Source organism: Myxine glutinosa, chromosome 3 (genome assembly GCF_964187855.1).
Source record: "Myxine glutinosa chromosome 3, kmMyxGlut1.1, whole genome shotgun sequence".
NCBI lineage: Eukaryota > Metazoa > Chordata > Myxini > Myxiniformes > Myxinidae > Myxine > Myxine glutinosa.
Genome location: NC_136263.1, coordinates 25,879,276 through 25,893,063, shown reverse-complemented (window position 1 = coordinate 25,893,063; position 13,788 = coordinate 25,879,276). Strand labels below are relative to the sequence as shown.

Below are 13,788 nucleotides of genomic sequence, written 5' to 3'. Positions count from 1 at the left end.
ACAGCGGACAAAACCCCACAGCGGACAAAACCCCACAGCGGACAAAACCCCACAGCAGACAAAACCCCACAGCAGACAAAACCCCACAGCAGACAAAACCCCACAGCAGACAAAACCCCGCAGCAGACAAAACCCCGCAGCAGACAAAACCCCGCAGCAGACAAAACCCCGCAGCAGACAAAATCCCGCAGCAGACAAAACCCCGCAGCAGACAAAACCCCGCAGCAGACTAAACCCCGCAGCAGACTAAACCCCGCAGCAGACTAAACCCCGCAGCAGACTAAACCCCGCAGCAGACTAAACCCCGCAGCAGACTAAACCCCGCAGCAGACTAAACCCCGCAGCAGACTAAACCCCGCAGCAGACTAAACCCCGCAGCAGACTAAACCCCGCAGCAGACAAAACCCTGCAGACTAAACCCCGCAGCAGACTAAACCCCACAGCAGACTAAACCCCACAGCAGACTAAACCCCACAGCAGACTAAACCCCACAGCAGACTAAACCCCACAGCAGACTAAACATCACAGCTGAAAAAAAAAGAAAAAAAAAAAGGCCAAAGGCCAGAACGGACAAAACCCAGAATGCAGCCCAGAGCAGACAAAAGCCAGAACGGACAAAGCTCAAAACTGACAAATCCCAGATCACAGGTCGGAGCGGACAAAATTTAGTCTCGTGATTTAGGGCTGGAGGAAGAGATTCAACATCACATCAGCAGAGCAAGCTTGCGCAATGCAAAAGGTAAACAAGCGGGGAGGATGCATCATTGTATGGAAATAAAAGTAAAAAAAATTGTAATAAAATACCCGCTCAGGTTGAGCAAATGTTCCAGCATTGCAGTGTGCGCGAGGGTCCCAGAGCTTCACCATGTGATCCCAACTACCGGTGACAATGACATTTACGTCTGGGCAAAACTCAACACAACGTACAGGCGCATCGTGTGTTCCCACTACAGTCTCTGCAACAAAGATTTGCAACAGCATCAGCACCCTCGTTCTCAGTAATCGTGACAAATAAACCGACTCATCTGAACCTCTCAAACGACTCACCCTGATCAGAATTCAGATCATACATCTTCACAGTATTGTCCAAACCTCCACTCCATGAGCGAGTGGAATCCTATTAAAACAGAATAAAAAAGACCATTAGGTGAACATCCTTACATGGACCGCGGCACAATAATGTAGCGATCACTGGGAAGAAAAAGGCAGAAACACCACGCACCTGAAAAGTACAATCGAGTACCGGCCCGGAGTGTTGGTACTTGAGACGCTGCACGTTGGCGGATACATCATACAGACGCACTGTGCAATCCCAGGAAGACACGAGCAAGAATTGCGACGTGGTTGGACTGAACTGCACATTTGTTATACCATCGTCGGGGCCATGGTTCAGTTTGGACTCGTTTGCTCCCGTCATCGATGTCTCTTTCTGCTCCTGGAGGGCACAATGTGTACTTCAGTGAGGTAATTTTGTCTCTCGCTGATGACGGCACGTGACGTGAATTTATTTTTTAATTTAACCCAACATCTATCCTACCCATTCATGATAATGACGACACGTTCACACATTGATGACAAATAAGCACCACTATGTGTAAAGAAGGGTGCTCCACATCACCATGAACATTAAACTGATCCATATACACATCATTAAACTGATCCAAAATATGTTGTGTGTGTATGTGTTTTTTTTTTTTTTTTTTTTTTTTTTTTTTTTTTTTTTTTTTTTTTTTTTTTTTTTTTTTTTTTTTTTTTAATATATATACACATCCATATGATTTAAAACATGGCAGCACGCATGTTCGGCAACAACATTATGATGAAGAGAAGACAGAAATCAACAAAAATGACCAATTTACAACTTTTGGCATTTTCTTTGTTCAAAGCAGTACCATTGTTCAAGGCAGCTCCGTTTGGAGGTCCAGACCAAGCCAAATGATCAATGTGACACTTCAACCTGAACAAGTCCAGCAACAGGAAAGAATATTTCACTTTTTTCCCCCAAAAAAACCCCAAAAAACATTTTGGGAATACAAACAACAAGCAACCGATTGTCAAATAACGTTCATTGTCGATCAGCAATTTCAATCAGCAGACCAATGTTTGCAAACGCCTCGCCTAAAAGCAGGAAACCGACACATCGATGGCAAAAAAGAAAGGAGATAAATCTGAACATCTTGGCCGTGATTAAAGGATCCTTGCAAGTTTAAGCTCATCAGGTTACATTAAACAGTTGCTAGTTATTGAGGACAGGAGCACACACATCCGAGTTCTCAACACCGGATCACCTCTGAGATACAGACCCATTTAAAGTCTTCTCGTCTTATTTGTTAAATAATTTCGAAACACCAGTAACAATAATTTCAATAATAAATTTCAACAACAATTTCACCAGTAACAATAACAAAAACAATAATTTCGAACTTTACAGGTCACACAAGATCTGCCAGCAACCCTCTGATGGTTAAACTGCCGAAATCACGGCTCTCTGCTCACCTTCACTCTTTCATTCCTCTTTTCTCCCGCCTCTGGAACAAACTCCCACACTCCCTTCAATCCCACTCCTCCCTCCAGGTCTTTAAAACAGCTGTTCACCACCATCTCTTATCTTCCCCCATCCAAAACCTTGATCTTTTCTACCCCCGCTAATTCACCCCAGATCCACCTTGTTTGAAATTCCAACTTCTTTCCTGGAAGTCCCAGCAGTGTCCATATGTTTTATACCTCTCCCACCCCCCCACCCCCCTCCAGGTCTTTAAAACAGCTGTTCACCACCATCTCTTATATTCCCCCATCCAAAACCTTGATCTTTTCTACCCCCGCTAATTCACCCCAGATCCACCTTGTTTGAAATTCCAACTTCTTTCCTGGAAGTCCCAGCAGTGTCCATATGTTTTATACCTCTCCCCCCCCCCAAAGCCCTCTCCCTCCCACAGATCTCTCGATGTCCCTGCTCTCAGATGTTGTTTGTGTGTTCCTCCCCCTCTCGCCCCATCTTGTCTACCGCTCCCCATGTTATATGTTTCGGTTTGTCTTTCTGTAGACGGGTCAATATACAACCAGAACAGCCGTACCCCCAAAAAATTGCAAATTTTAGTTTTATTGCATTTCCTTATATTTTAAGACTTACTTAGGAACATATCAAAAGTTGGACAGAAATGGACCATGGGAAAGTAAAAATTTTTGACATGATAAAAATGTCACAAAACCATGCACGATTCACTACGTCGAAAACGTCTTTGGTTTTTTATTTTTGTTTCTTTTTGTTTATATAAATTAATTTGTTCCACTGAGACCAGCTGCAAAGGCAACATTTTATAACACTTGTTTCGTGTCTTTAACAATGTTTACATCTGCTACCTGACACATGTCTTTAACAATATGACCTCCCAGCATGTAGGCTAATGACCTAATTCCTCACTGGTAGTTGTGCAGCTTGACTGAGTAACAACTCCACATGAATGAGTTAATTACACCTAATTAGGACTCAATTGGACAACGTTGTATGGTAAACATTGGAGATACAATACAATACAACCAAGGAGATACAGTACAATACAACCAAGGCCAAGGCAGTAGCAAAAAGACAGGTAGGCCTATGCATACAATTGCCCCATATATTCTACATGTATTTTGTACTCCTACAACTGTAGTGTATGATGGTATTTATTTTCCAGGTTCTAGAGTTGTGGGGATGCATATTTATTTAATAGGAATGGGACCAGTTGATTGGGGGAAGGGGGGGGGGGGGGGTTCTATCAGTATGTTTTTCTTCTGGACTATACATATCTTTTCCTGGTGCACCTTGTGACTAAGCAACAGAGCCCTTGTATATAATTCATTTCAGATGCAGAAAGCAATGGGATGACCACTATGCAGATTATTCCATAGTATGTTTCCTCCTAATATATATCTTACATAAATATCTCAGTTTCAGGGGCGGAGAATGCTCTGATGGCATTCAATGTATATGGCCAATGTAAATTGACTGCATGCTTCTAAAAGATCTCATTTTTGTATTTTCAGAGATAGAAAATGAACTCTTTATATGGTAAAGAGACCTGCCCTTTATGCCAAAGGGGATTGCTTGCCGAAACAAACTCCCCACGTCAGGTTGTTGGCAAGATTGTGGAAGTTGACCCTGGGTTTCAAGAACAAGTGGCAGAACTGGAGCGACTGTACATTTCCCTGGAGACTGTCGAAAGTGACACTATAGAGTCTGTGTTGCAATCAGAGTGCATTCATTTCATTGACAATAGATTGAATCAGGAAAGGAATAAACTTGCAAAGGACTCGAAAACCAGTGCACTTTGGATCAACTACCAGCGTATGTTGGGAATTGCAAGGGCACTTGTGGCAGCTGATCGGACGGGGTCCTGGGAGATGCATCTCCAAGCCATATCAGCTTGCTTGCCGATATTTGCAGCTGCTGGCCATCCCAATTACCTGAAGTCAGCTCGACTCTATCTCGAGAAGATGCTTGCGTTAGAGGATGACAACCCTGAGGTTCATCAGAAGTTCCAATCTGGTTATCATGTAATCCGGCGCAGTGACCAATACTGGGCTGGCCTAGGCTCTGATCTTGTGATAGAACAGACATTAATGCGCTCACTGAAAAGCCAAGGGGGGCTGACTCGAGGAAGTGGGATGTCAGAGCACCAGAGAGCAGTTTGGACTCTGTCTTCAACCATATCGTCCTCCTACAACCTTGCTATGCAAGAACTGACCTCGAGTAGCTACTCAACAAGTGAACAACATAAGGAGTTGACAACATCCAGGGTGAGTCGAGATGAAGCTGATCGTGGCAAAGTTGCCGAAAAACTGGACAGCTTCACACCATTTTCTGATGACAAGTCGTTGCGCAATATCATCACAGGGGTTACTGCAAATGAGGATGTCAATGTTCATGACCTATTCAAAGTAGGTAGTGACATTGTCAAGAAGATGGATGATCACCCAGCTTACTCCTATTCACACAAAAGGAGTTCTAAAGCCAAGACACTTGCATTCAGCAGGGCAGTCAAAGTTGCTGAGGACCGCACAATAGATCCAGCGTTACTATTCCAGAGGTTCTTAGTGGTGTCACAGACGGGAGATCTCCAGATAGGTGAAGTGATGAAATATGAACTCTGCCCATACCCAATGTCTCTTTTTGAGGCAAAAAAACATCCTGCGCCAGCCAGATAAACCACAGTTGGCGGAGGCAATAAGGAATTATGCTACAACCAAATCTGACAATGCTGTCAACCAGACAGTTCCAGGAACAGATCACTATGTTCTTGACGGGGGATCACTTATTCACCGCTTAAACTGGACAGAGGGATTCACCTACAGTTCCATTGCAGATGAATATGCCTCATTTACAGTACGACACTATGGCAAAGCTACTGTTGTGTTTGATGGTTATGAGGCTGGGCCAAGCACAAAGGACTGTTCTCATCAACGTCGGAATAGAAACAAGAATGCCACCAAGGTTAACATTACGGAGTCAACAAAATTTGTTGGGAAAAAGGAGGACTTTCTGTCGAATGAGTCAAACAAGCAGGCAATGATACTGTTGATTATAGAGGTGTTGCACAAGGAAGGCTGTGAGGTGATCCAAGCAGAGGGAGATGCTGATGTTGAGATTGCAAAAGCGGCCGTCGCAAATGCGGCTTCCAGATCTACAACCCTCATTGGAGAAGATACAGATCTCCTTCTCCTCCTGCTCTTCTATATGGTGGAGACAAACTGCATTGAACTCTATTTCCGTTCTGACAAGGCAAAATCAAATGTCTACAATATCAAAGTCCTTCAGCAGATACTTGGAAATGCAGCCTGCAGAGATATATTGTTCCTTCATGCATTAACTGGCTGTGACGCAACGTCTCGTGTCTTTGGGATTGGAAAGAAGTCAGGGTTTCAAAGAATCATCAAGAAAGAAAAGGAACTGATAGACAGCTCAAAGGTGTTCTGTAAACCACAGCAGAGTCAGGATGTTATTGAAACTGCAGGCTGCAGAGCAATGGTGGCATTGTTTAAAGCAAATCAGAACGACTCATTGGCATCGATCAGATACAACATTCTCTGCAAAAAGGTTGCAAGGGCTAAGGCATTTGTCACTCCTGAAAGACTGCCACCCACATCCGCTGCCTGCAAGTTTCATTCTCTGCGGACCTATTACCAGGTAATGGAATGGATGGGCCTTTGTTGTGGAATGGAGCCAACGGAGTGGGGATGGAAGGTAGAAGGAGGAAAACTTGTTCCAGTGATGACAGACAAAAGCCCTGCTCCAGACATACTACTTCAGATGATTCACTGCAACTGTTCAGGGGGGTGCAAAACACTAAGGTGTTCATGTAGGAAGCATGGATTAGAGTGCACCAGTGCATGTGGACATTGCCAGGACAGCAACTGTGACAATATGAGTGTTGAACCAGACATAGAGGAGGAGGAGGAGGACGATGAAACTGGAATCTAAGACTAGAAGGCATATGGTACTTCCACATGTGTCAAAATTGTCCAATTTTTTATATGTTGCTTTCCATGTCATAGACTGGCAGAAACAATCAAAGAACATATATTTGTGCAAATATTTACTTTAAATTGCGAATGGTCTCAGGATTAGCACTGCATAAACTACCAGCAACGATCATAATACAAATATTGGTGCAAAATTAACTTTAAATTGTTAGTGGTCTGATGATTATCAGTCAATTTTTTTTACGTTTTATCTGCCGGCAGCCATCTTGTTTTCTGACGTCACTGAGGGACTTTCCCATGCGTCAAAATTGTCCAACTTTTAATATGTTGTCTTCCACTTCATAAACTACTAGAAATAAGCATAAAACAAAAATTTGCAATTTTTTTGGGGTCAGGCAGTATATTGACCCGTCTACTGTGTGATTAATGTTAGCTCTTTCACGAGCCTCGATCTTGTATACAAAAAAAAGAAAAAAAAAAAGAAGCTTTGCTATGGTATTTCTGTCCATCGTTCTACAGTTCAATCGCTGCATGATTTTGAGACGTCTCTTGCGATCTCAGACAGTACGTTTTCCGATGCTTTGACAACTAGAGATCACAGAAAACGATGTGAACACGATACCCTGTGCAATGTTCAAGTTTATACTTCAATTTTAATAAAATCGTTTCAAAGATTGTGAAAAAAAAAAAAAAAAATCCGGAAGTTTAGTGCTACTGAAGCAGTGTTATACACCACTCTAATACACCAGTACACCACCCTATATAACATGTCCAAGTACTGCTTTAAACTGGAGCTCCTTGGAAGTATTACGGAAGTGATTTGTGTTCTGCAATGTTCAAGTATTAATTCGATTTAAATAAAACAAAGATTGTAAAAATCGTATAAATAAATCGATTTTGGGGTTTAACGTCATTTTACCCAGTGTCCATTTTACACGTTACATCGATTAGTTATTCGTGCCTGTTCTTTGTGTCCTTTATATCATCCTTAAAAACAGCAAGTTTCCTGTTTGGAATGATTCTCAATTTTTGTTTGACTGCCAAGCAGACGGGTGAAAAAAAAATTACATACGTCATTCCTCTCTGCGCATGAGCCTGGCGTTGGATTAGCGGTTAGGGTGCCGGCTTGGGATCCTAGGATCCTGGGTTCGAATCCCGGTCGATCGCTGAATTAACGCCAGGGGGGTTGACTCAGCCTGTCATCCTTCCGAGGTCGGCAAATTGAGTACCAGCTTGCTGGGATGAATGACCACGGTGTGTACCCCGGTTTAGAATAGGTACACCGTATCCCTGCGCATCGTAAGAGGCGACCAAGGGTTAGCGTCAGGAAGGGCATCCGGCCATAAAAACATCGCCTCAAATAGGGAACCATGATTGTCATGGGGCCTGCAAGGCCAACACCCGCTCTAGCGGGGAAAAATGGCCTTAAAAACGATCATTCATTCATTCATTCCTCTCTGCGCATGTGCGGTCGGGACGAATGCTGAGCCAAAGTAAAGTGAAAAGGCAAACTTGTCTTCCTATTCCGATTCATGTTGAGAAAATATATCATTCAATGTGAAAACAAGTTGCTCGTCGATTATATAGACTGAAAAGCCAGACAGACAGACAGGCCTGAAGCGATTGGTTAACTCTACTTTTTGCTTTGTGTGCACGGGGTAATTAAAACGGCCCAAACCATTATTGATCCACTCGTCACCAGAATACAAAGTTTCCTGGTTCTTCTGAGGGGTGTGCACAGTTTGGTATACCTCGATGCAAACACTATACTGTGGGAATACGTAAATATAAATTTACACACACAGTGATCGAAGGGTACAGAGTAAATGGGAAAATGAAATTCCTTTCCCATTTAACCCTTTCGATTCTTTTTTGTTTTTAGGTTAGTTATCAAATAAAATGGCGGTTAGTTGATCCTGCAGGTGAAGCATACAAGCGTCATGTCGATTTATATTTAGTGGTATCACGGACGATGCATGACAGATGGAGTTTATAAAAACTAAAGCCCCAAAATGGATGACGGAGAGTACCCCCGGGGGTGTAATGGTTAGAGCGTCCACTCCGAGTATGTGATGTCGGTGGTTCGAACTCCGCCTGAGTCATATGAATCATATTTGGAAATGGTACGTGCTACCACCATGCTTGACGCTTAGAATTTAAAAGGATAGTGCAGGGAGAAACAATCATATGTTGGACTGTTGGTTATATTAACGCAGGTTTTATGGGCCTAATGTCCTCCCTCCTCTTGCATCAAAGCTCCTTGTGAGGGTACTCGTATACAGTATATTATAATGTTGAAATGAAACAATTTGAACATAGACATTATCACCTTATTTCTCTTACTCTGCACAAAATATAAACATTTCACAACTTTACTGCTGCATCAAGCTATCTACATATTACATACATACATACTAGTGGGGTATGTGCTTACACATTGTCTAAGCAATAAAATGAAACTGGGCTACGTACGTAGGTACATAATAAATAGAAGCTTTATAATTATAGGTAACAGGTAAGCATCACCGAGCTGCTGCTGCACATCAATTTAGTTTTTTTTTTTTTTTTAACCAACACGTTTACAGTTTCTACGTAAATTTTCATTGAGATTTTTATTTCACAGTTTAATTGTGATGGAATACTGCTCCCCCCTCTGGGCTGGTGCTCCTGCCTCACACCTAGCTCGGGTTCACGCTGTTGAAACCAAAGCTTTCAGAATCATCGGAATCTCTCGTGATGAAGCTGATTCTGAGGGCCTTTCACTCACTCACCGTAGGCAGGTTGGTGGTCTTTCTGTCTTCAACCGATTCCTATCCGGCCTAGCTCCCCCAGCTCTATCCCCCAAATATTCCTACAGGTCGCACAAGATCGGCCAGCAACCCTCTTCTTGTGAAAGTGCCAAATTCAAGACTCTCTGCTCACCTCCACTCTTTCATTCCTCTTTACTCCCGCCTCTGGAACAAACTCCCACACTTTAGGCCAAGTAAAAAAAAAAAAAAAAAGTTTATCGTCCGGACTTTTTTGAAAAAAGGAGGAGGGAGGCCCTTACTATTTACTATTTTCATTTTTTTTGCTATTTTTTTCCAAGATGGCTACCATGAATTGAATGACCACTGTGGCTGACTTAAAGACTCTATAGGTTGTCCAATGTAATGTGAAACATGCCAGTGTTGATTGTTACCGAAAGGCCTGAATACACGAAACTACAACTAGTACTAGGCCATCCAAGTATAGCGTTACAGCTACATATGGATTTTTTAATGCACCAAGTATTTAAAAACAAGTACACTAGAAAATGTATGTCTTGATATGGCTTAAATATTTACGCTATATCACGACGCCAACGTACTTTCGTTGTTTGGTATCCATCACCAATGTCATCTCCATCGTCAAATTCTCCACTGGCAAATTTAGCGAAGAGATCGTTCAACGTTCGCTTCTCATCTAGAACTGATCTCGCGAACCAAGACTTCAAAACTTTTGTCGACGAACGTATGCTTACACACACGAATATCGTCATATTCCCTACTCAAATGTGTACCATTAAAAGTATGAAATGCAAGATTTTTACACGTAAATTGCACTTGCCCAGTGCACAACCCTGCGAGAATTGACCGTCTTTAGCACAAAGTGTCTGCGTTAAGCCTAGCATGTATTAACCAGGAAGTTCCGTTAGAGGGCGCAATCCATAATAGTTCAGATCATCAATGCACAAGATACGATCAGCAAACGCCCCGGAAACGGCAAGTTTTAGACCGAGTTTCTTCGCAAAACGATTTTTTTTAAAAACAAGTATATATTTAAAAAAAATAGTATTAAATAGTAAATAAAAGTAGGCGGCGACCAAAAAGGAAGCGGGCGGGGACGAGAAACTTTTTTTTTTTTTTACTTGGCCTTATTCAATCCCACTCCTCCCTCCAGTTCTTTAAAACAGTTCAACACCATCTCTTACACCAAACAGTTCAACACCCCCATCCAAAACCTTGATCTTTTCTACCCCCGTTAATTCACCCCAGATCCACTTTTTTGAAATACCGACTTCTTTCCTGGAAGTCCGAGCAGTGTCCATTTGTTTTTCCCTCCCCTGACAAATCCAAACTCTGCCGCCAGATGTTGCACCACCATTTTGCGTTGGTCGGGATAAGTAGTTGAGCGTTGGCTCTAAGTGAAACCCAGAGTGCAACACAATTAACCTTTTTAAAGTCCAACAAACAATTTAAATTGGTAGATCAACTTAAACTTTCCCCGCCGCTGGAGACATACAACTTTGCTTGTACAGCATGTAATATGCTATTGCTAATACGTAATAGTAATACCGTCTGCCTATCCAACCCCGAACCACGAAAACGCTCCTCAGATAGAAATAAATCAATCCAAACCTACAGGAAAATTAGAAATTTTTTTCACCAAACCGAAAGAGAAATTGAAACTGCGCGGTGTATAGGCAACATACCGCTGCCTCGATCACTCCTGATTTTTTCCACTTTTCCTGTATACACACACACACACACACACACACACACACACACACACACACACACACACACACACACACACACACACACACACACACACACGTTTTAGCTTTAAACCAGCGCAAGCATAATATAAGAGGTTTACCTTTTTATATCACGGTACTTTTACCACATTTCATGGATGATGGAGTCATGCACATATATGATAATACAAGATTATTAAAAGATAAGCACCGTATTACAAAGACGAACAATATTAAATTATTATGAATAAACGGCGAGCACGTGATACGGTTTATTTCGGTTAAGCTTTATAATCAAAGTCTCTGCACAAGGTGCATTCATTTCCTTGAGACACAATAAATTAAACTTTCAGCGGATCCTAACTAAGCTTGAGATGCATAATCTTTAACCGGGAAAGGCAAAACACGTTTGTAATATTCCTTATCGACGTGAGAAAAAACACGATTATAAATATTTGAGGCAAATACTTATTTCGTTACAACGAAAAATGTTAAAAAAAAAAACCATCTGACCCCCACGTCGCTTGGTCTAAAATCCCACAGCAAGCAAAGGCCGCAGAAAATACCGGCAAAAAATCAAAACTGTCAAATAACTTCCGGGTTGCGAATCCGAAATTAGCCAATCATGTCGCGCTAATACTGAGTTGATTTAATCGTACAGACAATTCAACATATCCCATCAATATAATTTCGTTTTCCCTCGGATTGGAGACGAGTTATAGAGAGAAATCCTTTAAATAACCAAAACTGGAGAAATTAAACCCACCATGTAGCACAAATTAAACCCACCAGCTACACCGCCAACATTTATATTGCTTTGAGACGATTTTAAACCTCTTAGAAAATATTGCGACGAGGCTCAGGATACCGAAGAAAATAATTTCACATCAGATTATGCATTAATTTTCGATAAACAATGCAAACAATGCTCAAGGAGGCCTTTTATCTAATCATCCCTGTTATATAAATCGATTCCATTAAAGCGCGGCGTTACGCGCGCTGCTTGTGAGCAAGGAGGAAGCGGACAAGCGGTAACATATAAACGTCTTTATTGTAAGACTACACTGTAACACTGAACTCCTCCGGCTCCGGGCTGGTCGCCCGGTGTATATCATGAGGCCACGCCTACCCCTCGGGCGTGGCCACCGCCCACTTGGTGCGTGGAATGATGTCACCACGCCAGTGGGCTTTTGTGTCCGCCACACGCGCCCCCCCAGAATTCCCGCACACCTGGAGGGCCAGTTTGCGGGGCAGACGAATGACCCGGCCGAAGCGCCCCCTGGCGATCGGCGGCGTCCGGGGTGCAGGGATACCAGGTGGGATGCCCCTGGCTGCCCCTGGGATGGGTGCAGGACCGGGGGGCGCCGTGGCGGCGGGGCTGGGCGGTGCCGGGGGTCCGCCCGCAGGAGGGCGGCCCCGACGTGGGGGTCGGGCCACTGGCGGTGGATGGTCCATATCGAGGTGGGCCGGCTTGAGGCGGTCTACCGAAACGCGGTCAGGAGTACCGCCGATGTCCAGGGTGAAGTGCTTCGCCCCGGTCTCCAGCACGCGGAAAGGCCCGTCGTACGGGGGCCGCAGTGGTGTCCGATGGGCATCGTGGCGGACGAAGACGTACTCCGCCGTGCGAAGCTCCGGGGCGACGTGCGTCGGTGGGTGCCCGTGGCATGCCGTTGGCACCGGGGCGAACCTCTGGGCGGTCTCTTGCAGAGCGGAGCGCTGCTGTGCCGCGGACCATGGTGCCGTGGAGTCGGGGAGGAAGTCGCCCGGCACCCGCAGCGGTTGCCCGAAGACCAACTCCGCCGCGGATGCGCGCAGGTCCTCCTTGGGCGCCGTCCGGAGGCCCAGCAGGACCCAGGGGAGCCTGTCGACCCAGCCGCCGTCGCGGAGGGTGGCCCGGAGCGCGGCCTTCAATGAGCGGTGAAATCGCTCACACAGGCCGTTAGCCTGGGGGTGGTAGGCCGTGGTTCGGTGCAGCCGGACCCCGAGCCCCTGCGCAACCGCCCCCCAGAGCTCCGAGGTGAACTGGGGGCCGCGGTCGGATGAGATGTCTGAGGGGGCGCCGAACCGGGCGACCCAGGTGGCGATGAAAGCCTGCGCGACATCGGCCGCCGTTGTCGACGCCAAGGGCACGGCCTCCGGCCACCGGGTGGTGCGGTCCACCATGGTGAGGACGTAGGTGAAACCCCGCGAGGGGGGCAGAGGTCCCACCAGGTCCACGTGGACGTGGTCAAACCGGCGTTCCGGCACCGTGAACGGGGCCAACGGGGCCTGGGTGTGCCGGTGCACCTTGGCGCGCTGGCACGCGAGGCACGTCCTGGCCCAGCCGCGGACGGCCTTCCGGAGGCCATGCCAGACGAACTTGTCGGCGATCAGCCTTTGGGAGGCCCTCGCGCCCGGGTGGGACAGGCCGTGGATGGCGTCAAACACCTGGCGCTGCCAGCCCGCGGGCACAATGGGGCGAGGACGCCCGAGGGAGACGTCGCACAAGAGGGCCGCGCCCGCGCCGTCGAACGGCACCTCGGTGACGCGGAGGCCCGTGACGGCGGTCCGCAAGGCCTGGACGTCGGGGTCAGCGGCCTGGTCCGCTGCCATCCGGGCATAGTCGATGCCGAGGTGGACTGCGTGGGCGACGGCCCGGGAAAGGCAATCCGCCACCGGGTTGTCCTTCCCCGCGACGTGCTGGATGTCTGTCGTGTACTCGGACACGGCCGAGAGGTGACGCTGCTGCCGGGCCGACCACGGCTCGGTGACCTTGCCCATCGCGAAGATCAGCGGCTTGTGGTCGACGAAGGCAGTGAACGCCCGGCCCTCGAGCAGATGGCGGAAGT

The 13,788-nt window shown here is 45.8% G+C and overlaps 1 protein-coding gene across 4 annotated transcripts in view; it reads right to left on the bottom strand.

Annotated features, from left to right (window-relative positions):
* BUB3 (BUB3 mitotic checkpoint protein) overlaps window positions 1-11,544 on the bottom strand; it is a 30,690-nt gene extending 19,146 nt beyond the window's left edge. The window contains exons 1-6 of one of the 4 annotated variants that reach the window (XM_068111198.2): window positions 11,474-11,544; window positions 10,916-10,951; window positions 1,893-1,957; window positions 1,223-1,435; window positions 1,048-1,117; window positions 805-956 (exon numbers count right to left, since the gene is read on the bottom strand). In XM_068111198.2, the coding sequence (XP_067967299.1) occupies window positions 805-956; window positions 1,048-1,117; window positions 1,223-1,435; window positions 1,893-1,895 (438 nt within the window). In that variant the 5' untranslated portion in view covers window positions 1,896-1,957; window positions 10,916-10,951; window positions 11,474-11,544. Of the gene's footprint in view, window positions 1-804; window positions 957-1,047; window positions 1,118-1,222; window positions 1,436-1,892; window positions 1,958-10,915; window positions 10,952-11,473 lie in introns of those variants that run through there. The other 3 variants (XM_068111199.2, XM_068111200.2, XM_078773777.1) reach the window with 3 other exon arrangements.
* Window positions 11,545-13,788: the final 2,244 nt, after the last annotated feature.